The sequence below is a fragment of the Pyxicephalus adspersus genome, chromosome 1 (genome assembly GCF_032062135.1).
Source record: "Pyxicephalus adspersus chromosome 1, UCB_Pads_2.0, whole genome shotgun sequence".
Classification (NCBI taxonomy): domain Eukaryota; kingdom Metazoa; phylum Chordata; class Amphibia; order Anura; family Pyxicephalidae; genus Pyxicephalus; species Pyxicephalus adspersus.
This window is the reverse complement of record NC_092858.1, coordinates 170,807,229-170,832,258: the sequence shown is the minus strand read 5'-3', so window position 1 is coordinate 170,832,258 and position 25,030 is coordinate 170,807,229. Positions and strand designations below refer to the sequence as shown.

Here is a 25,030-nt window from a genome sequence, read left to right as displayed (position 1 = left end):
ATTTACCAGGAATCCCCCACCCCATGGCATTGCACTGGCACCCTTTTGCTCCAGTATGGGTCCAAGGAGAATCACTCCCTAAGACATTTCAATGCCCATTGCATCCCCAAAAACCAAATCCCCTAAACTGCACATTCCCCATTGACAATCGTGTACTTCACATGTTTTTTGCATTTTTACAAACATTTTATTGTTTCCAAAAAAAAAAAAAATAGTTGTTTATGTATTTTCTTGTAAACCGGTGTTTATTTTTGGTGAATTATATCAGGCTGCCAATGTAAACTGCTGGTACTTTTGTTCTAATTATTTTTGTAGCCAAATCTTTTTTTTTATTTTTGAATGGAGCGGGAGAATTTGAACCCCTGCTGTCTGCTGTCTAGATTACTGCGCCGATGTTGATTTTTGATGGGACGTATATAAGTGAGGGGAATCTAACAGAGCCTGGAAAGCAGTAAAACCCAAATGGAATTTCTATCATTTATAAGAAAGATTTAGGGTTGAGGCCAGGTTTACACTTTACTGGTGTGACACATTCCGGTAACACACTTGTTTTAACACATGTTTATATGCATTGCCTTAAGGCAGCCCATTGAAGTGAATAAACTGGAAATTCACAGAAATATTCTGAAAAATATACATGCACCAGTCCAGGTAATGTATTGCACCACAAAGCAGGGTGGTGAGTTCCACTAGTACACTGGCTTAGTACAATTGTTCAAGATTTTAAATGAATGCACCACAATGTACGCAATACCTGCAGCTTTGGTGCAAACCAGAGAAGGGGAAAGCCCTCTAACAAGACCCTGGATAGCATTCAAACCAAACCGGTGTTCCAATCCTTCCTCACTCCAAAAAATAAGATTCACCAATGTTAGGTATCACCCCAATCCTTCCTTTAAGTAACCTACCAGAGCCACCATATTATTTTGGATCTCCCCTGAGGTTTCAACCACCAAATAGGAGCCTTTCCTGCAAATGTCATGCAACTTTCTGTGGGAAGTCTGTGACCCATGGAGGTGAATGTGTACAATGTCAGCATGTAATTCCAAATACTTTCCCAGAACCTCAATAGCAGCTCCAGAACTCAACTTTCTGTCTTGTAGAGGGGGGAGGTATCCTTATCCTTCACCTGTCACTGTATATGAAGTAAAGAATCCTTCCTGGCGGGGCCTGATATTATTACTATTGTGGCATATGTATATTGTAAGGACCAGTCCTGATATCTGTTCTGTTGATAATAATACCACATGCCTGCAGCTCACTCAGGTCCCCCTATTGTAAGGTGGTATGGTCCACTCCATGTCCCACATGCCTGCAGCTCACACAGGTCTCCTATTGTAAGGTGGTATGGTCCACTCCATGTCCCACATGCCTGCAGCTCACACAGGTCCCCCTGTTGTATGTAAGGTGGTACAGTCCACTCCATGTCCCATAAATCGTCAGTCCATAGATAATTTATAGCTAACCTTTCAAGTTCATGCAACCCTAACAATAACCTCTTAGATTGGGTTTAAATTTGCAGCGGGAGCAAGCATGTCCACACAGCTCCTGGCACCTTGCCAGCTGCTTGGCCACCCACATCTCCCTGTTTGTTCTTGAAGAACCATTGTTTGCACATTTCACAGCAGGAGGCAGTAATCAGTACTGAACCGCCCACTGCCGCCCCCATTCATTCCCTATTAGGCTGCCATGGGTGAAATGCTACATGAGAAAGTGGTTCAGTGCCATGAGGAGGTTTCAACATATTTGCTCTGTTGTGTTTTATCGGTATAGTTATTAACTACCTAGAAACAATACCTGTATATCCTTTTAGAAATCTTGTGAACTGATAACCCCCCTCCCTGTTTCTACTGACTGCTATGAGTTACATTGCTCCCAGCTATCTTTGTGGACTACAGAAAACCTAATGCCTTCTATAATATGAAAATATGGATAGAAGGTGGTTGTATCGTACTGCTAACACATGTTCTATCCTAGGGTGACAACCCCGCATCTCCAAAGAATCAATACAGCAAACAAGTGTTGTCACTTTAAAACAGAATGTTTGTCTGGCAGGGTCACCAAGTGAAAAATAAAGTGAGAAAAGCCTAAAAAATAAAACTAAGACAGCCACCACATCTAAGGACTGGTAAGCTGTCATATATTACAATTATATTCTAGGGTTTAGATATACTTTAATGTCTATGTATAGCTAAAACTATATTTTTATAGTTTTGGATAAAGTAGGGAAGAATTAAATTCCCAGGTTATTTTTTTTTATAGCTGCCTGTGTAAGTCTATTGTGGAAATTTCCCCTGGCTTCTCATATAGAAAGGGGAATTCCACATTTAAAGAGTTGTCTCAGAACAAGTCCAGTATTCGATAATTAATATTTACCTTTGATTCTGGGGAAAATCTGGGATTTCCACTCAGTTTCTGAAAAAAACAGGAATAAAAAAGGCCCTAAAACTTTATATGAGAGATTTAATATTAGCTGAAGGATATACAATATACAGAGTAGAAGGGGGCCGGTGGGGCCACATATATAAAAAGCTTGACTCATATACACAGTTATTAAAAACAGATCAAGAACATAAAATAAGGAGTCCATAATATTTTGTCCAACAAATAGGTCCAACACATTTCGGGGGGTCAGGATGGCTCCCACTTCATCAGGGCTCAATAGTAAAAGGGGTATTGACTTAATTGAAGCTGAGCACTGGTGGCTTTCTTTGTAAAATGATAATAATAATAATAATAATAAAATGCACAGCCAAAAAGCATCAAATCCTTATATTGCTTCACCAGTGTGATCCTAAATCTGGCATCTGATGAAGAGAAGTTTACTCTGCCCCCAAAAACAAGTTGGGTATATTTGTTACTGTTGGAGAATAAACTGCGGACTCCCTTATAAAGTGATCTCTACATCGGTTTGGAAATAAAAATATGACCTAAGGTTTAATCCTTCTGCGCCCTCCATCGCCTCTCTGTATGCATTCACCACATTTATGGATTGTTGTGCTGATTCACTTGCAATACAGAAATAAAGAAACTTGCTTGCTTGTTCCTAAAAGGTGAATATTCTATGGTTGTCATCTTGATTCTAACTTTGCTTCCTGGTGAGTGACTTAACCTAGGACAAGTATAAAGCATCACATAGCTTTCTCCAAGGTAATGACCTACTAGGTAATGAAGCCAGGAGAACAACTGCACCTTGAAAAGTCTAAACTGTTGTCCTCCATACTTGTTCCAGGTCAATGACTGCCATAGACATTGAAGCATTGGACTGTCCCCTATTTGTATCAGCACATCTGTCTCTTACAATCATCTTCAAATTATATGAAACACAACATATAAAAAAATAAAATAAAAAAATACAGGAAGGACATTCTGAAATCATGCAGATCGTGCCCTAATTACATTATGTAAAAGATATTATTTTTTTTAAATTCAAATATATGAATATCTAATCCATAATTATAAATGAATATGAAAATAAACTTTTCTACCATTGTAAGCTTCATATCACCCAAAATATACATATATATTAATAATTATAATTATAATATAATTATTATTAATATAAATATTAATAAATAGGATTTATATAGCACCAACATATTATGCAGCACTGTACATTAAATAGGGTTGCAAATGACAGACAGATAGAGACAGTGACATAGGAGGAGGAGAGGACCCTGCCCAAGAGTTTATAACTATATATATATATATATATATATATATATATATATATATTATTTTTATTCATTGTACAATTTTCAGTACTATACTATATTATGCCTTTGAAATATTAACGAAAATTCTATTCTTCTATTCTGGAGAAAAAGTATCTATTTTGTACAAATGTATTACTTATTATTTATTTAGTGTATAAAAAAAGGAAAAAAAGCTCACAGTGGATTTTGATAATAAATAAATCCTTTGATTTACTTGGTCTTTATTAATTTGCAGAATGGAACATGTAAACACATCTGTTTGCTAAAAATTTCATATTGTGGGTCCAGTTTACAACCACACTTATTACCAGTTGTGATGTTCCTGCACGGAATGGGTGGCTCATTGGTTATAGCTTGTGTTTTCCAGTAATAATCTGTATGTACCGGCATGGTCATATTAGGACAGCCTGCAATTGTTAACGGTTCTTGCTAGAAAATTGACAAAACGGACAAAATTGTATTCACTGGTACATGCACAACCAAACAACAGTACCATTATAGCAATATATATAGAGAGAGATTTTGATTGCTTTTATGTACTTCATTTCATTTAAAAAAAGGTGTATATATATATATATATACATATTATAACCTATTTATTAATATATATTGTATGCATTAATATTATATATATATATATATATATATATATATATATTTGCAAAGCTGTGAGGTCTCTATGAAACCTTTACCTATTTTCAATTTTTTTTTTGGTATTATTAAATTACATTTTTTGGTATTATTAAATTACATTTTTCATTTTCATTACTTTCCTTTTATCTTAAAGTCCTGGCAAAGAAATATTTAAATAATAAAAACAATAATCTTGTAAAAGATTTTAAAAGTATAATGCAAAGTAATAATAAAAAAAATGCATAAAGATATGATTTTTTTAAATATCAACATAATAATATAAATTATTTTATTGCTATAATATTATTTTGTTGTTTATATTATTATTATAATAAAATGAAATAATGTAAGCCAGCTGGCTCTACAAAAAAAAATCAGATATATATTTTCTATCTATGAAGGAAAGGCAGTATTTTTTTTGCGGTTTTTTGAAAAAAAAAATCTGGCATTTTCTGCCCTTTAATTCTCTTCTGAGAAAAGCTGGGCTAAAAACACAGGATGAGGCGTCCATCTCCCCAACTCCCAGAATGCTTTGTGACTGACATGAAAAAACACAAGCCTTGATGATCCTTCCCTCTCGACCTGTATCCAGATGGCTACCCTGGTATCGATCCGTTGGTAATATATAAAATGATGAATGTGTAGGGCTATTTCTGTCACCTTGGATACAAAAACCACCAGCGCTGGCTGATTGAATCCCCTGCCATTATTTCCACTGCAGAAACAGGATTTTTTTTTCCTTTTTCCTTTTTAAAATTTATCCTTGTGATGTATTTTCGTACCAAGGTTGTGTACGTCGCTGACCATTTTGGCATGCATATAATTGGAACTTGGAATGTAACCAGATACAAGGGTACAAGAATCAGGCTACTGCTGAGAAAAACATAAAAAATAATTAAAAAACAAAAAATATAACAACATAAAAAAACAAATAAATAAAAAACATAAAAAAAAATAATATCCCTATAGATTAACCTTTTACTAGGAACCACACCATGCATGGAGGTGATGGAGAGGGAATAAAAGATATGTTTTATCATGTAACTACGCAAGGCTGACTTGGATTCATTAAAAGAAAGTCGTTCATAGATATCCTGCGTGTTCCTTGGCAATGGAAATTTGCTGGTGATCTGCACAAGTTTAAAGATGGAGGAAACAGCAAATGGGCAGCAAAGAGTGTTTGAAGACTTGCAGAGGAAACTGTAGCCAACAATGAGAGAACATATATATATGGAACTCTAACAAAATCAGGAAGCAATAAAAACTGATACAGATAATATATATATATATATATATACATACATATATATTGTATTATAGAGCGATTATTGCATAGAATATTGAGGTAGAGAGTGCATTATAGAAATAAAATAGATGTATATGTATGTATAGGAATGAGAACCATGGATAGATATGAAGTAAAGATAGATAGATAGATAGATAGATAGATAGATAGATAGATAGATAGATTATGGAGACAGAATAGTGCATAGAATATTGAGGTAGAGAGAAATGAGTATATTATAGAAATGAGATGAACAAATGGATTCTGTAGACTAAGGAATGTGATGATTAAAAGAATATATATATATAATTTTATTTATGATAAATAAAGGATAGATATGTATAGAGAAGGATAGAAAAAAGAAAAATATTAGGTATGAGATATAGATATATGGATATATAGCTATTGAAGCTAATAATAATTAAAAATATTCATAGATATATATATAGATAGAACATTATGTAGACAAAACAGTGCAAAGAAAGTAAGAAATAGAAAGAAAGAAAGAAAGAAAGAAAGAAAGAAAGAAAGAAAGAAAAAAAAAAAAGAAAGAAATAAATTGAGACAGTGATAGGAGAGAGGGAAACAAAAATAGAAATTAATAAATAAAGAGAAGCAGAAAAAAATAGAGTAAAAAGAAAGATACAGAGAGAGAGGAGAAATAAAGTTTAAAAAAAGAAAAGAGAAAGAAAGAAAGAAAATAAAAAGAGAAGGAAATGCAGACATAGATAAGAAAGAGAAAGAAAGAAACAAAAATTGAAAGATATTGATGATAGATAGATAGATAGATAATAGATAGATAGACAGACAGATAGATAGATAGATAGATAGATAGATAGATAGATAGATAGATAAACATCAGATTTGTAACTAACTAGCTTTTGAGTTTGATGAATAAAAATGTATGTATGTAGTGACATGACTATGGACTTTGTTCAGCGCTGCGTAATATGTTGGCGATATATATATTGTGTAATGATAAAAATAATAATATGTATAGAGAAGAATAGACATGTAATAGGTATGAGAAGGAATGGAAAAAACATGAGACAATTTATATATAAAGATTTATAAAGAGATATATAAAGGTTTCTGATTGGTGGGCACTTTATTTCTATTTCTCTTCCCATGTACAGCACTGATGTGTAAATATTGTATATACATATGTAACATTTCCTTTTATTCCTAATAACGCTCCTGTTATGTTTTATTCATCGCCGTCAATGTTAAAGCTCATCGAGGAATTTATTTTGTGTGTTCCTGAATACGGTTCTGTTTATTCTTGTTTTGTTTCTCTGTAATAATCAAAAAAAAAAAAAAAAAGATCGGCTGCTACTTTTAAGTGTCAAGAAAAGAGCCGTTTCCATGCCAACCGCTAATGCAAAAGGGGAATCACTGCTGACCACCACAAGCTCGCTTTAATATATAACTCCCCGGGATTAGTCTCTCCTCATCACCAGCCCTCCTCACCGACATCTCCTCGGCCAGCTGAAAATATTTTGGGTCGTTGTGGAAACTGTTAATTACGGCCTGTCAATGACGCATGAAAGCCTGGGCTGAGAAAACATGGAGCCTGCCACCACCTGACCTCCATCTACTATTGTAAATGCTGGTTGCCTGGCTCTAAATTACAGAACCAGATCATTTATGTAAATCAGAAGTTCAGAATTGTGGAATGTTTGTTCTGCATCAATAACTTGCAATGAATTGTGGTTGGAGACAGCCAGGCCAATATTGTTTAAATACAAGCGCCATGTCTATTCCGACTTGAATCTCTGGGTGTATCTCTGTGCAGTAATCTGATGTGAAATTTTATGCAGGAACTTCCTGTTATAAGGACCGGTCAGTGCTCCTCTGTCTTCTAAAGCAGGGTGACTGGTCTAGTCTCCGCCCCTCTGTAGTTTTCTGGAGGCAGCTTGTAGTGGGTGGAGCCTGATGGGCCCCTCCCACAGCTCTGCTCTGTGCATTCCATATCTAGTGATACAATATATTAATTATACTGTGATAGCTGTGTATGAAGAGGATTTTGATGCATATAGAATTATATTATTTATAATAGAAGTTATAATAAAATATAATTTAATATTTATCTTTTATATTTAATTTATTTTTTGTGCTCAGAGTTTAAGGGCCAATCCTGCCAATATTAATATTTATTTTATGATGGGATACATCACCACAGAATGTTTTTAAAACATTTTTTAATACAGGAAGCAATTTTAAAAATGTATTTTGCAAAAAAATGTGCAAAGAAGGAATATGTAAGGATTAAAGTTTATATAATAAAGAATATTAATACAGATTAATACAAAAAATAGAATAAAATAAAAGCAATACGAATGAACACTGATGATCTGCAAGGGTTTCTCTATGTATAGCATGCAATGAAATCCTGACATCTAAGATGCAATTGATGGAAGCATGTGACTTATAGACTTTACATTTATATTTGCAGCTTTTCCACCATTTCCAGCGCCTATACGGAGAGTATCTTTATGGAGCCCATTCACCTGTCATCCTCCGTGGCAGCCAAGAAGATAATAAATGAAGGTAAACGTCCAGCTGGTATTAAAACACACTTCAAAGAGACCTAAAATATAGCAGGTGCAGTGCATACTCAATGCTTGCTACTACCTGGCATCCCAATGTATGAAATATTTTAGCTGCTTGTTATTTAAAATTGTCATAGCAGTGCAGCCTTACTTGTCAGAGATTACTTGGTGTTTGATTATTTGCTTGTATTTCCTCCCCGTCAGAATGTCAGGTTGTGTAGCCGCCCTCGCTCCTGTCTTTCTCCCTAAAATTGTCATATAAGGGTTAGTTACCGGACCACAGCTCAGGAAGGAGACCAGTCAGCCTCCCAGGGGGTCTTATGGCTGGGCGGTGGGCTCATAATTTGTGACAAGGAGATACTTTTTTGTTTCTAGATACTTTTAGTCACACGTTTGGAAAATATCTTTATTAGCTTCAAAAGTGCCGTTACCTGGTTATTCGCCAAAAACTTTGTCTATTGTTGGGATGTGGCCTTGCTAATTACAACTCAGGAGGGATCAAGAAAACATTTCACATTGTGACAAGGAGAGAATACATATAACGTACAGAAGGGCCTCTGCTCTATACTTGTACACCTTTCACAGAACCAAACCAGGCATTGACTTTATGATCCTGAATGTTTATTGGTTCTAAGTCTCTAAGTAATAAGGATCATGTGTTGGGATTTATCATTAAAATATCAATAGTGCAGGTGGGGCAACAGATTTTAGATATTTTTAATATTATATGTATTCCCTCTTACCTAGGCTGAGATTGGCTGCCCAACTTCTCACCTGTCCTCTCCTTCTTGTACCCTATTTTTTACTTTAAGGAGCCTTTTGGGAGAAGGCACAGTTTTGCCCTAGTGCATAATGATGGGGCCCTACTTAAAGCGTACCTAAACTCAGAAATTTCACTTTACATAAAAGGGTAGACATCCCTTTTATGGTAAATAAAAATGCTGTTGTTTGTTTTTTTTTTTGGGTGCAACATCCTTTTTAAAAAAAAAAAAAAAAAAGGGTGCAGCACCACCTAGGCCAGAGGTCAGCAAACTTTTTTGGCCACTAGGCCATTTTAGGGGTAGGCAGGAGCACACTAGGCCGGGCTCTCTCTCAAGTCTTGCCCTAATAGCTCCACCCCCACCAGAAGCACCCCCTGAAGGGAAATCCCTCTTCTCCACAATGCATACGGAGGAGAGGTAATGTTCCCTATTTACCCCAGCGACGGACATGTTAGCACTGGCCGGGGTAAATAGGGAGGGGATCCACCACATGGAGGCTCAAGAGTCGCATGCGGATCCGGAGCTCCGGTAGTTTGTTCCAGCTCTGCCGCAGGTTGCCGGCCGGATCAGCCAGGAGGCGTTAGGCCAGGACAAACTACCGGCTAGGCCTTATCTGGCTTAAAGGCCTGAGTTTGTTGACCAAAGCTACATAACGCATCCCGGGAGACTTTTGGGTGCTCCTTCTGCGCATGCCCGAGCATCTAAGGCATTCGCAGAAGGAGCCTTTACGTGCTAAGAGAAAAACGTGCCGATCTCGCGCATACACAGTGAGATTGTCAAGTTTTTTTTTTCATTCTACATCACCTCATCTTCCGATCTTGGGCCGGATGACGTAGGAAGTAGAACCCGGAAAAAGAGGAGAAGATGGCGCCGCCCGGAGCACGGGCACTAAGACGGATGCCGGGACCCGATGGAAGACATGGATCGGACTGCCCTGCGGGATTGAAGGTAAGTGTATTTATTTTTTTTAGGCACTTTTTAGTTCAGTTTTTCTTTAAAGAGAAAAAAAGCAAAAAAAGGTCAGTCAGGAGGGTGATGTGATCTCAATGGGGTCACTTGATATTACAATAAACCTGATATTCACGTAAACATTCCTCGGGGGAGAATCAACTACTGCCATTGAAACACAGGAACCTGGAAAATTCACCAAAAGAGATTATTTGGTGAATGTCAGATTTACTGCTTAATAAATAGATTCTGATGAAAGGTTATAAATACCTGGAAGTGTTATACTTACACACTGCATACCATATAGGCATGGGAAATACATTTAAAGAGACATTGGGCCTGATTTCTGAAAGCTCTTCAAGGCTGGAGAGGATACACTTTCATCAGTGAAGCTGGGTCATCCAGCAAACCTGGAATATATCCTAAAAGTCATTTGCTATTTTCTGGCAAATAATTTGAACCCTGGACCAGATCCATTCCAGGTTTGCTGGATCACCCAGCTTCAGTAATGCAAGTCTATTCTCTTCAGCTATGGAGAGCTTTAATAAATCAGGGCTATTGGGTCTGATTTATTAAAGCTCTCCAAGACTGGAAAAGATAAGACTATGATGGGATAACCTGGAGATCCAGCCAACCGGGAAGAGATCTGGCCCAAAATATAAAGCATTTAGCACTTGATTTTTAAAAACTCAGTTCCAGGTTTTGCTGGACCCATGATAGTCTATCTTCTCTAGACTTGGATAACTTTAATAAATGAAGCCCTTTGTCATGTGCAAAATGAGGGCAATTAGTGTCTGCCAATAGCTCACCCCCTTAACATGGTATATTCACCAATCTCCCTGACAGCAATCTGCTCTTTAGGAATAAAGGGCACTTGATTGAGTGGGGCTTTTGGGTATTGGGGTGCATGTGACCTCCTCATTGACAATTATCAGGCCTGAACAACCAATCACCGGGCAGAACACTGCATTGTGACAATAATGGGGGGCAAACATATTACCTACCTGGATAAACTCGGACATCAAAAGTAGACTCCTGCACTGGGGAAATGAGTGCAGCTTGCTTAGAGGGATGAGCTTTTCACAAACACCACCATTCTAAAGTGAAATTGCCTGTTCATGACAGGTCCACTTGGGCCCGAATGTAGTTATAATGTTGATTGTAGCTGCACGTTTGGCTATAAAAGTCGGAGCCAGAGAATTAGAGGGAACCTTGACTTCCAGACAGGAACATGATAGTAAATGTCAGTGTAATAAATGCAGTCTATGGAAGACTTGGTGCCGAGCCAAGACACAATGAGGAATTCTTCAAGAACACACAGATATAATAATATAACACAAGAAGGGGTGGATGGTGAAAATCTATAATAAAAGAGCAAGAACTAAGTCATTGTACCACATAGGAACCGGATAATTTACCTGCATTACCAAGAGGATTGTACAGACGTATTTTTGGAAAAATATTAATTTTAAAAAGAATCCAATGCATAGAGAATTCATTGAATTGGTTTTCTTTTGTCACATTTGAAAGGGCAGGAAAAGAATCCTATAAATATCAGAGCCGCTGAAAAAAGACACCTCCGCACTTTGGTTTTGTCTGGTTGCTGGAAAGTTAAATCATAAGTTAGCTGTTGGGGACTTCATGGGGGACTTTACCCCCAGTTCTAAAAGTAAGAACTTACAATGCCAGATAAAGCTGTGATTGGAGTAAAGACTGCTGAGATGGCTTGGTTTAGTTTTATGGAGAATCTCTTGTTTCTAGACAGGTCTGACATGACCCATAAAAGTGTCAAGTGAGGCAGTAAGATGCAGTCACTGCAACGTGGAAGTTGAACTCCAGGCTAATAGTTGAAAACAGTTTAAAATAGATATACCTAGTCATATTGGGAAAAATAATTGTCAACCTTTAATAATGGTCAGCTTTCATTAAAATAACACCTGGTGGTCCTACCATGAAGGTTTTTTTATTGCTTCCTGTTATAGAATGACAACATCTGTTTCTGTCTCTCAATAGGCTCCTTTGTTGTCACCCATGGTCTTCCAATATAGATTACAACATTCATTATGCAGGCATGGTCAAGTGTTGTTACAAGCAGGAATAATGCCCTGGGAAATGCAATGCAGCCATCACTTCTGGTCTTCATCACATGTGGGCAAGGAGTTGCTACAAAATGGGCTGCAGGAAATGCACAATCTACATGCGCTCCAGTGATGGCTGTGTGGCCAGACAAGTTTACTGATAATGACAAGTAGTCCATGTCTGTAATGTGAATTAAAATGGCCACAAGGCTATATGCCGTCTATAATAGTTAGGTAGTTACATAGTCAGTTAGGTTGAAAAAATAAATAGGTCCATCAAGATCAACCACTAGGCAAATAAATAAATCCCCAATAAAACCCCTATAGACATAGTTGATCCAGACGAAGGCAAAATAAAACCTGGCACAATTTACTCCAACGTGAAAAAAATTCCTAGCTGATTCCATGAAGCAATTGGATGTTCCCTGGATCAACAATCTCTGTTATCTTTACTTTAAAACTTTAATACATATTTATATTCTATGCTTGTAGAATAATGACGTAAAACACAAAAATGTTCTCACCAAATGGCCTTTACTCAGGGTTTACATCATTTTGATTGGTCCACTTTAAGATGGGACATTTTAGATCAGTGATCTCTTTGTGTGACCCCTAGAACACCAATGCATGACCACGCACCACGCACATTGTATCAATCAGAAGTTACAGAACCTTTGGCTTCCTCCCATTACAGAGCTGAAAACCAAAGAGGTGAAGATAGAGCCACTGAGCCCCGAGCTCTTGGAGTCCCCGGAACAGCTGCTGGTGGAGGATCTATATAACCGAGTCAAGGACAAGATCGATGATCGCAGCTTGTTCAACACCCCCTGCGTCATGGATCTACAGAGAGAACTGCTGAAAGACCACCTAGACCACCCCCTGAATGAGGTGGATGAAGTCTGGCCTAACGTCTTCATTGCAGAAAAGTGAGTTCAGGCCGTAATCGGAGATGGAAGTATAGATAAATGATAGATCAATCAATAGATCAGTCTATGATAGCTAGATAGATACATACATTGGATTTTTGTGAATGAGATAAAAAGATAATTAAAGTACAAATGTAAGAAAAGGTAAAGGGACAGAAAAAAAATGGATAGAATAAATGTAAATGTATCATGGAGAGAAATGGACATATTATAGAAATAAGATAAATAGATTGTTGAGCCATTGATAAAAGCGTAATTATAGTATTATATAGAAAAAAATGAATGTATGAGAGGTGTTAGATAGATAAATAGATAGATAGATAGATAGATAGATAGATAGATAGATAGATAGAGAAATTGGTATGGTTTATAAATAATATAAATAGATATAAGAAATAGGATAAATTGTTGTGCATGAGATAAAAGCATAATTATAGTATAATATAATAAAAAAAGAGATACATAGAGTGAATGTATGATAGGTCCCATTCAACTGTGACTAACTATTATTAGAGATACAATGACCTGGATGAATGAATACCCTCACAGACATAGGTATGTTATATTTATATTAGATACAGTATATTATAGGTATAGATAGATAGATAGATAGATAGATAGATAGATAGATAGATAGAAGCTGATCCATATGCTAATGAACTGATATGGAATAATCAATAGATAGATATTATCCATTCTACAGATGCCTGGCCTCATATCAGTAGAACGTTGCACATCTGCTGATCATGTCTGGGGATGGTGGCTGACCGCTGAATAATATCCTCCTATAACACTATAATAATGCGCTGCATCCCACCTTTATGCTGCACATTATTCTGTAATAGGGCTGGAGATTGCCCATTGCTGGGACTCTGATCTCCGGAATACGACTCTATTTACTAATATTGTTACAACTGAAGCGTGAATCAAAAATCAGCAGGCCAAGCTCAGACAATGAGGCCACGAGACCGATAATGATATATCTTTATATATATACATTTCATAGGAGGACATAGGAGATCATGCTGTATTTAATATGAATTGCATTCCAGATATAAATAAAAGATTTCACTTTTCTTCTTACTTTATCTTTTCAGCTTTTTTTCACTGTTATATTTTTTCATCTTTCTTTTCCATAATTCAAGCTTCTGCTCCACTTTATTATGCTCTTTTGTCTCCTTCCCAGAACAAATGACAGCTAGAGTTGGCCTAATGATTGTAAATGGCCGCTATGTACAGTCCATTTTACAGCCTGTATTGAGTTTTTGGGTTGGTACACTTGCTATGCTAATTCTGAGGCGTTCCCCCCAGTCCTGTGCTGGGTTCCTAGGTCTGCACCATCCCTTTTTGATATTTTTTTATACCTCTGTTATGCAGCGTGTTACAGGAGGAGCTTGGAACACACAAAACTGGACAGAGAATTGAGAATTACAGCAAGCATGTTAAATGCCCAAGCCAATATGAAGGGTTATCACCAGCCCTGTGCTGAGGTTTTGGGTCTGTACACCTATGCCTAATATGAAGGGCTGCCTTGATCCCTGTGCTGGGTTCCTGGGTTTGGACACCTTCTGTGCCATTATGGAGGTTACCACCGGCCCTGTGCTATTTTCCTGGGTCTGTACACCTGTTGTGCCTATTATGTAGAGTTCCCATCATTCGTGTGCGGAGTTCCTAGATCTGCACATCTTCTGTACCCATTAAGGGTTACCACCATTTCTGTGCTGAGTTTTTGGGTCTCCACACCTACTTTGCCCATTATGAAAGGTTCTCACCAGCCCTGTTCTAAGTTCCTGGGTCTGTACACCTGTTCTGCCCATTCTGAGGGCTTGCACCCGCTTTTTAATTTAATGTTTTTACCTCTGTTGTGTAGCATGCTACAGGAGGAATTCGGAACACATAAAAGTAGGTAGGAACACCCAACAGAAGTTGAGAAATACAGAAGGAAGAGCTGGCTGTTGAATGCCCAAGCCATAAAGGAAATCAGGGTCTATCTGAGCTAACCTTCTTCACCAATAAATAAGACAGCACTTTTGGGTATACTAACCAATTAATTTCTTAAACCTATTTGAACAGTGGCAGAGGATCACATGACCTTTACGAGTGTCTATCCTTCACTTAAATTTTAGGAGCGTGGCTGTCAACAAGGGGCGCCTGAAGCGGATGGGCATCACTCACATTCTAAATGCTGGGCACAACACCACTGTGTTTACTGGACCTGAATTCTACACTGGCATGGAGGTCCAGTACTTGGGCGTTGAAATCGATGACTTTCCCGAATGTGACATCTCAAAGTTTTTTAGACCAGCTGCTGAGTTCCTTGATGAAGCTTTGCTCACATATAGGGGTAAGTAAAATTATTGTGAATGTACAATTGGCATGTCGGTGGATGATGGCAGAATGGCTGTGTCTAGATCTGACAGCTGTAGATTCCACTCTTTTCTATCCATCTATATCCTTCCAATTCAAAAAGCTTCTTGACAGGTTTCACATATACTAACAAAGCTTAACGTAGACAGGTGAATACGTGTGTTATAAATAAAGCTAAGTGAGAGTAGAGTGTGGGAGAGGTATGGGGGGAAAAAGTTTGTGGTAGCAGAGAAGATTTAAGTAGAATAGAGAAAGGAGAAGTAGAGGAAAAGAGTCGAAGATAATAAGGGATAGGAGGAAGAGAGAAGAGGGAGCAAGACAGCGGAGAGGAGAGGGGACAAGAGATGGTAACAGGAGAAAAAGAGGGGACAAGAAAAGATAGGAGAGAAGATAAGAGGGGACAAGATATGACTGCAGAATGGGAAAGAGGAGCAGGGAGGCAAGAGCTAATAGGAGGAACAAGGAGACAAAAGTATATGGAAGAACAGAGAAGAGGAGTAGATGGGATAAGAGATGATTGGAGGAAAGAAGAAGATGGGACAAGAGATGATTGGAGAAATGGAGAAGATGGGGCAAGAGATGATGGGAGGAAAGGAGAAGATGGGATAAGAGAGGTTTGAAGGAAAGGAGAAGGAGGAACAAGGAGACAAAAGTATATGGAGGAACAGAGAAGAGGAGTAGATGGGATAAGAGATGATGGGAGGAAAGGAGAAGATGGGGTAAGAGATGTCCAGAAGAAAAGGAGAAGATGGGACAAGAGAGGTTGACAAGAAAGGAGAAGATAGGGCAAGAGAGGTTGAGAAGAAAGGAGAAGATGGGGCAAGAGATGTCCAGAGGAAAGGAGAAGATGGGACAAGAGAGGTTGGGAGGAAAGGGGAAGATGGGACAAGAGATGATTGGAGGAAAGGAAAAGATGCGGCAAGAGACAAAAGGGAGGAAAGGAGTAATAGATAATAGAAGGAAAGGATAAGATGGAAGAGAAGGAAGAGGGTAATAAGATGATAGGTGGAGAGAAGAGAAGGATATAGGGAACAAGATATGATAGAAGGAAATATTAGATGAATGGTGGGGACAAGAAATGAGAAAAGAAGCTCACATGGAAGACACAAGAGATTAAAGAAGGAAAGAGAAGAGGACATAAAACTGAAAATGAATAAAGGTAACAAGAGATAAAAGAAAGAGAATGAAAGAGGAGGTCATAGGAGAGAAGCAGGGAGGAAGGGGCCAGAGATAAGATCAGTACAGACGAGTCGAAGAAAGTGGAAGTAGAAGAAGTAATAGAGGGGACAGGTAATGCAAGGAGTGGAGGTGACGAGAGATGTAAGAACTGAGAATGAAAGTAGACCATGGAAAATAAGAGAAGACAGGAGATGGAATGTAGGTGAAGAGGGTAAAGTAGGGGAGATAATGGATTTGAGGTACAAAAAGGATAGGAAAGAGAAGGAAGGGCACATAAGATGGTGGCAAGGGGTGAAAAGGAGAGAATATGAAAGAAGATAAATGTGAGTTGGCGAGGAGACAGGGGAAAGAGGGGAGGACAGGTGACATGGGGTGAAAGGATGGATAAGAGAGGATAGGAGAGAAGACTAAGGGGAACAGGGGGTGACAAAAGGAGAGGATTAGAGAGAGGAGACAAGAATACATTTTTACTTGTCTAGATTTTACTAAACTTTTAGGCTGGACAGTACATTGGCTCCATCAATGAAAATACAGCTTTGTAAGCATTCATTATTTTTCCCCATGCTGGTTCCACATTCCTATGTACACATAGGCTGCTGTTCTGTTCATAAGCAGAGCCATGCACACCACAGAGCTGCCACCAGTCCCTTCTCGGAGAGAGAGGCCCCTGTGTCCACAGAATGGATAAAAATACCCTGCTGCTGCTTGACGGACCTGAAATTGGGTGATGAATCATCAGGGGTTTCAGCGATATTTTAGGCGTAACAATAACAAAGGATAAAAATAAAATTGCCGAATAATAATACAATTTAGAGTCAAATCTTGGTTTTCTGGAAGCAGTTGGAATTTGCACCTAAACTCACACAAGTTACTGTGTGCTACTGCAGAACCCCAGCTGAATATAACTCAGGGTGGAACAAGCTGGAGCATTCAGCCGGAAAATTACATTACACTTCTTGTTACCTTACACAGGTTCTCCAAACAAAATAAAACATTTAGCTGTCAACAGTTTAATTTGAATCGAAGTGCAAAAATCTTAGTTAAACTCTAACGTGTTAAAGTCATTTTCATAGTTTTTGGGTATTTTTTTGCAGCTTTCATTATAAGAGTGCCTGGTCAGCCCTACCATGAAGGTCCTTGCTCAGGATTTGCTTATTATGGGTTGACAACTGTTTCCAAATTGGTCTCCTGCGTTGTCACTCGCCCCTGGGAGGGAACCACAAGCAGCCATGCTGAGGCACATTACTCAGGCATGTTCCACCAGCGTCAGTGTGCTGGTCCAAAGCAACAATGTGCAGCCGGTGCTGGAGCAAGTGCATGTAATTAGAAGTGGCTAAGAGGCTGCAATAAATCAGCTTGTGTGATCAAATTGTGTATGTGCACATAAAATATTATCCAGTGAAGATTTAGATCAACTTAATCAGTAGAATTAAAAGTATAAAAACATAAAGGAATGGTCTAATGACATGTGTCCTTGTTCTAAAACCTGGAGCAGGCACAGAGACACAAGATGAGACCAGACAATGGAGGTTGATGGTGTAAATGATCTCTTTGTCTATAAACATAATCCAAGGTTAAGAGGCATTAGCAGACTTTATTTATCTATTGATCTAAAGCAGTTTTACAATCATCTCTATGGTTGTGGAAATAATTTGATTGGGTCTAACAAGCAACAGAACATCTCTTCCACCTGACAAGCTAATAAATAATCATCAGTATTGTTTCCAGTCAATAGAGACCCAAAGGAATGTTTGTAGGAGGGATAGGATTAGTGTGTAGGATGGGATTGTGTTTCTTTTTGTTTGTTTTTGTCTTGTTTGACTTTTGGCTTTTTTCTAATAAACGAGCCCTGCTTTAGACAAAACCTTGTGCCCTTCAATGTAGGTGGACAAAGTCAATAGGGTGGTCTAGCATCCAGATAGGATCTGATCACCCCCTGGCAGCTGTCCTGGCTGTAAAATATATATTCAATTTACACTATGGACCTGGATAGGAGAGGTGCAATGGAGACATTTCTCATTTTAACCATGATGTGCCTCCATGACACCGTATGCTGGGTTTTCTAATAAGAAACTCCAACTATACAGCCCACAACTTCCTTCCATGCTAATGTAAAACAATAGGTGGGGCCTTGTAAATTGTATCTATTTCCTACCTGTGAACCAAGTAGCTAGTTTGTTTGTTAGCTTGTTTTGTGCTGATTGTAGCTCCATACAAACTAAACCGGTATGGCCATGACGGTAAAGACAGAATTGGAAAGCGAAAGAGGCTTTACCTGCAACAGGTACAAAGCATGGGCAGTGAGATCAGCATTTTTATTTTCCCATATTCAGCAGGCTTCATCACCCCCTCTCATACCTGTGCAGTATGAAACTGGGTGATATAGCCAGATGAAGAAAGAAGAAGAAAGAAAATGGCGGCACCCAGTGGCGTGGAACTGAATCTAGGAACATGTTTTTATACTTTCCCATTTTTGAACAATGGGAGTTTTGTGGATCATTGTGTTTTCTTTGAAGACATTTCCTTTGTCTTTCTGATCATTGACACTAGGACCAGAAAGTAGAAAAATCAGTTCACATTCACAACCAGCCATACAAACCCATCAAAAGTTCTACAAAGTTTAATTTATATTGTATTTAGAATATTTGCAGAGCAATAACAACCTCCAATGTTTTTTTTACAGGTAAAGTTTTAGTGAACAGTGAGATGGGCATGAGTCGATCAGCAGTCTTGGTGGCTGCATACTTGATGATCTTTCACCACATGACCATCCAAGAAGCTCTGATGACTTTACGAAAAAAACGAGCCATCTACCCCAATGACGGCTTTATAAAACAGCTGCGTGAACTTAATGAAACCTTGCTCGAGGAACGTGAATATTTTGATCCTGATGAAGATGACGACAATACAAGTCAGAGTTCCGTTATACAAGCCAAGGCTCATTCCATCGTCGTGGAAGAAGAAGACATAGAGAGTGTTATGGGTGCCAAGGCGCACTCTATCACAGTGGAGGAAGAAGATACAACTAGCAACATGGGCAGTGCCATGAGCTCGATGGGAAAGTCAAGTATTGTTTCAAAACAGCCTACGCTTATTGATGAAGATGAAGAAGAAAAACTTTATGAAGAGTGGAGAAGAAAACAAGGGCTTCCACCTAAAGAAATACCAACCAAGGAGCCACTCCCTATGCTCCCCGAAGAAGCAGATGGAGATTATGTCCAGCAGATGATTTACAACTGGCAGAAAGAAAACAGTAAATATAAGACACTCAACGTTGGAGATGATGTAAGTTCAATGATGAGCGAGAGAAGACATTCACCAAGTGAAATAAGCGATGTGGAAAGCATTACTTCACAGGAGATTCGAATGATAAAACAGCAGTTTGCTGCAAGTAGAATGGGCAGAGGGCGGTCCGACTCTGTGTCTACCAACAGTACCTGGGACATGTGGAATGAAAGGCTTTTGGAGATCGAAAAGGAAGCCAAGACTAAGGCAGAGAAAAGAGAAAAAAGCAGAGTCAAGGACATTGATGAGGAAAGTCTTTGCTCAGAGGCAAGTTCTTTGTTCAACTTTTGCAAAAATAACAAGAATAAGCTCACTCCACTGGAGAGGTGGAAGGTTAAAAGAATTCAGTTTGGTTACCACAAAAAGGACTCAGAAGCTTCTGATTCTCAAAGTAAAGATGAAAACAAGAAAAAAGAGGATGATGAAACCAGCCAGTCAGACATTGATGTAACAGCTTACCAAGAATGGAAATTAAAACACCAACAAAAAGTGGGCAATGAAAATAAGGATGAAATTGTTGAACTTGCCAAAGGAGAGGATAGTGCAACCGTTAAACGCAGGCAGAGGAGGGCAGAGCTCCTGGAACGTTCCAAGCAGAATTTGGAGGAGAGTCAGTCAATTTGTGGTTGGGATAATGAAAGTTCATTGAGTGGTACTATCCCGTTAGCTGCCCTTTTTGCTAGTGCCCAGTCGGCAAGTGGTGCAAGTGACGCAGCATCTGTGTTAAGCATGCAAAGTAACAGATCACAAGTGTCTCAGGCAAGTCAGGCTCAGGTACCCTTAGTTCCAGTTAATCTGCCTCCTGGTGCAGGAGATGCAGCTGCAATTGCAAGTATTCAAAACTGGATAACCAATGTGGTGAATGAAACCATAGCTCAAAAAACAAATGAGATTTTGATGATGTCCCGAGCTCCTTCAGCTATGAGCGTGGCTTCTGGAGATTTTGGAAGAAAAGCAGATGACGACAGATCTTCCATACTTGGTGCGGCTGGTGGGTCTTTCCTATCCGGTTCTGGACTTCAGCAGCGGGACTTTAAAAGTACAGATTCTGTGTTGTCTTACAACACCTCAATGAGTGAAAATACAAACATATCGAGTGCAAAGAGGAAGATCACCCAAACCAGTGTGCCTTTGTATGGGCTCTTCATGGATGATGTTGACCTGAAAAAACTTAGCCAGAAAGAAAATGAATTGAGAGAGGAGCTCACAGGAAAATTATCCCAATACCGTAAAGAAAAAGTTGTGTCTGATAACAAGCGCAGCTATATGTTCAAAAAGAAAAAGGCCAAAGACAAAGATGAGGAAGAAGAAGAGAAGAGCACGTCAAGTTCAAAGTTTCAGAGTTCCCGGCAGTCAACAAGTCGAGAGTGGGACAAAACTGAAAAAGCTTCCTATCTTGGTAGCCAATTTTCAAGTTCCAGGAATACAAGCTCCAATCTGGACAGGAATATTAGCAAATGGCTCAGTGATGTGAAAACTGAAAGCAGAACAACATCAGAAAGTGAGAACATTTCTGAAAGGATTTCAAAGAGATCAGATTATCAGAGAGAGCCAAATTCTGTGGGTGATTACAGCAGGAAGTTCACAGAACAAGATAAGGATACTTCTTCATCTTACCAGAGTTACAGAGATACCCAAAGATCTTCTTCAAGGTTTTCAGCATCCTCAGAAGAAGAAAACAACTATGTAAAAAAATCAATGGCTCAAAACTCTCAATACATGAAGAATGATGAGAGCCCCGAACCTTACTTTAGTGACCATTCAGAAGACAGAAATGGATTGAATGAGTTTGATTTTTCTAGCACTAGGAGATCTACAACAAGTCGTTATCAAGCTCGGGAAGATTCGAGCGACACTGAATCATTTGATTTCAGCTCCAAAAGAAAATTCACACCAAGCTTTAGGAAGAGTGAAGATGATGAGGACAAAGAAAATGGAGATCCAATGGAAAGTCAATGTTCTGAAGCAAGATGGTCTCGGTATAGAAAGAACAAAAAGGAAGTAGAGGAAACAGATGATGATGACGCTATTATTGCTGCTTGGAGGAACCGACAGGAGGAAACCAAAGCCAAACTTCGGAGACGCAAAGAAGAAGACTAAACAATTTTACAACACCTATATTGCTAAAAAATTACACATCTTCATCAAATTCATATACATTGGATTATGAACATCTCCATTAGGCTTAGATTTAGCTTTTTGCATCATTTTGGGACTCTCAGCTAGTTTAGTAATTATATTTATTTTGTGCTACTGTATATGTCATCCTCATTTTTCCTGGCTACTTCCATAAAGTAGACAGTAACAACATGTTAAAATTGAAGTCCAAAGATTATTTAGGGAGAACTGATCTCTTGGTGTAATTTGCAAGACTTGGCTCAGTCATCAGGTTATAAGACCCACAGGCTTGACCTAAGATTTGGAATAGTTGTATGAAATGATGGCCTATTTACACTGACAAGCACAAAAGTGAGCAGCAACACATTTTATGTCCACAAGGATATAACAATATACCTTGTGTTTGCTGACTGTCCCCCAAATACACATTTTTATACAGTTAAATAAAATATGAATTTATTTTTTTTATCTCCCTGCCCTAAAGTGAAGAGAATATTATCATTCTTTTGATGAAAATCCTCAATTTACATGTTTATTTTAATGTTGTTTACCATTTTGGCAATAAAATGTTTTGCTTTCTTGCCTATGATAGTGACTATCGGTTATTTGAAATCCTTGTTTTCTGGCTTTATTAATGTCAATGTGACCACCTTGAGGAAAAATGTATATGCAATAAAGTTTCAGTTCCAGATTTAGGTGATGATCTGTCAGGGGGTGTACAACCAACCAATGTTGGGGATTATGGTTGCTCGTCCTTGGGGGCTATAAGTGACAATATATTATACTATATGGCAATTCAATATTAGGGGCCTTACACAATCTTTCATACCGTAAAGCCTCTAAAGTGATCAAATGCCTGATACAGTCCCCTAGATTCCTGAAATGGGAGAGCCATAATCCCCAGCGTGTATCTAACATGCTTGTAAAACCTTTCTCAACCTTCTTTCCTGAGGAACCCATAAAACCCCTTTTCAGGTCTTGAGGAACTATTGAATTATTTTAGGGTCTGCAGTTATCTCTGCAAAAAACAATTAATTGGTGGCCAGTGATCCCAACAAAAATCAGCGCAATCCAGATGACTTTACCAAGTGGTGTTGGCCCTGAACTATGCAGGTATCATCAATGGGAGGTCAATCAGCCACAGTTTGAAAAACCCCCAGCAAATTCACAGGGAACCCAGGGGTTCCACGGGAGGGGATATTTGTACTAGTGGCACTCCTTACCACATACACAAACACAAATGAACAACCTTAGAAACTGTCTCCTTGCCAATATCTCCAAGAGTTCTACAGACAAAATCCCAGCCATCAGCAAGCTGGAGCCCTGACTAGAGGAAACTTGAATACTATCCATTTTGGCAATACCCATGCAAACCCTTCAAAATCCGATTCCTGATTCTATACATTTTCTGGCCTGGACATCTTAGGATACATGTTCTTGGAGAGGCCTTCACTCTTGCTTTGTGGCACTAGGGTTCCATGTCAAGACTAGGCCAGGGCACTATCAGAATGGAATCTGTATGTTCCCCCTGCATTGAGTGAGTTTCCTCCAAAAACATATTGTGTTAATTGGGTTTCCATAAATTGGGCTTAGACTATATTAGGGTAAATTGTAAACTCCTCTGGGGGAGGGTCAGTAAATGACATTGCTATGAACAATGTAAAGAGCTGAACAATAACCAGACAATTAAGTAAAACTTTTTCTGTCTGCCAGGCATCTACCATTTTCAGGAGGTCATCAATGGAAGCAAGTTATTTTTAAAAGGACATTTAAAGGGAATTTAGATCTCTTCTTTTCAAAACACTAATTGACTGTCAATCACTCCAATCCAAAACCTTTAATTATGAATGCAAAAGTTGTGTAAAAAGCCTGACTTTACTATGCTGACATTATTGCATGCTTGTTCTAGGTCAGCATTGAAGCCAGGGGCAGCCAAGCACTTAGGATTGGTTGGGAATTCTGTATTTCACAGGTTTGCATTAGTAACGCTCAGATAAGCATTGAAGAGGTGCACACAAACCTAGAAGATTGCAGTGGAAGGGGCACTTCAACCCATGTGTGTGTGAATAGGACAAGGCAACCCAGGCTTATCAGACACAAACCAGAATGGAAGCCACCATGCCATTACATAGCATATCTCCGGTATATCAGTGATCTCATCACTTCAATTACATCTAAAGGACATGGGAATAGACTGCATTTGTTTTGCTCAAACCTAAGATTACACAAGTTTCATTTCTCTCTCAGTGTCATTTCTCTTTTACAAGCTAAACAAGAATTTCTAGGAACAAATTGATAAGAATTAATAACAACTTGCCATCTAACAGTCATGAATTCTGTTCATTCAAAGTGAATGAAAACTCCCGAAACACCCGACACACATGGACCCATTTTCAGTTCCTATCTGATAAAATGATTGAATATAAAGTAAAGGGAAATCAGCAGATGATTGATAGTGTACAACACATTTTTGGTTGTGTTGGTAAATATAGATCTAAAGTACACACGTCGTGTCGTATAAGGAACAATCAGATTAAACCTGAGAAAAATGATTGAATAGCACATTGCTCATGTACATACACCGACCGGCAATTGATCAGACCAGTCAGCAGAAAGTTGGCAACAGATCTTTATTTCATTTACATGTCAGTGATAGTGATCGCCTGCAACCTTATTCCAGTCTTTTTCTGCCCACATCTACTTCAGCAATAGCTACATGGCATTTCTCAATGTGGTTTCCTGATGGTGACCACAGCAGGCCGTGCTTGTGCAAAAAACACGTTCACGACTATTTGTAGTCTCCATTACCAGACCAGGTGACAATGCAGACGTTCAATTTGGAGACAGAGTTTTGTCACCCTACAAAGTGCCCGTATAACGACCCTCATGCCAGGACCACCAGGTGTTAGAACAAAATCTGCAAATTTGAAAATGTTGAACGTGTACTAGTTTGCCAGATCAAACATTCTGCCTTTGTCTTTTTACAAAAAGCACCCAGCACGTTAGTTAATAAATGAACACGCATTTCGCGGTCTGTCATTGTCCATCATTCGGCTTTTCTATTTCTGCAATTCCACGTGTGTGTGTTTTTTCCCCTGACAAGGCCCCAAAGATTGCTGTGAACCAGAGCTGTGGAGATCTGATGTTCAATTAGGCGAGAAGGAACTTGCAAGATAGAAGGG

At 38.6% G+C, this 25,030-nt stretch overlaps 1 protein-coding gene across 3 annotated transcripts in view; it reads left to right on the top strand.

The window, feature by feature from the left end:
• STYXL2 (serine/threonine/tyrosine interacting like 2) overlaps positions 1 to 22,436 on the top strand; it is a 45,334-nt gene extending 22,898 nt beyond the window's left edge. For all 3 annotated transcript variants that reach the window (XM_072398379.1, XM_072398381.1, XM_072398380.1), the window contains exons 3-6: positions 8,090 to 8,184; positions 12,668 to 12,899; positions 15,026 to 15,243; positions 19,129 to 22,436. In XM_072398379.1, coding sequence (XP_072254480.1) covers positions 8,090 to 8,184; positions 12,668 to 12,899; positions 15,026 to 15,243; positions 19,129 to 21,830 — 3,247 coding nt within the window. In that variant the 3' untranslated portion in view covers positions 21,831 to 22,436. The remainder of the gene's footprint in view (positions 1 to 8,089; positions 8,185 to 12,667; positions 12,900 to 15,025; positions 15,244 to 19,128) is intronic.
• Positions 22,437 to 25,030: the final 2,594 nt, after the last annotated feature.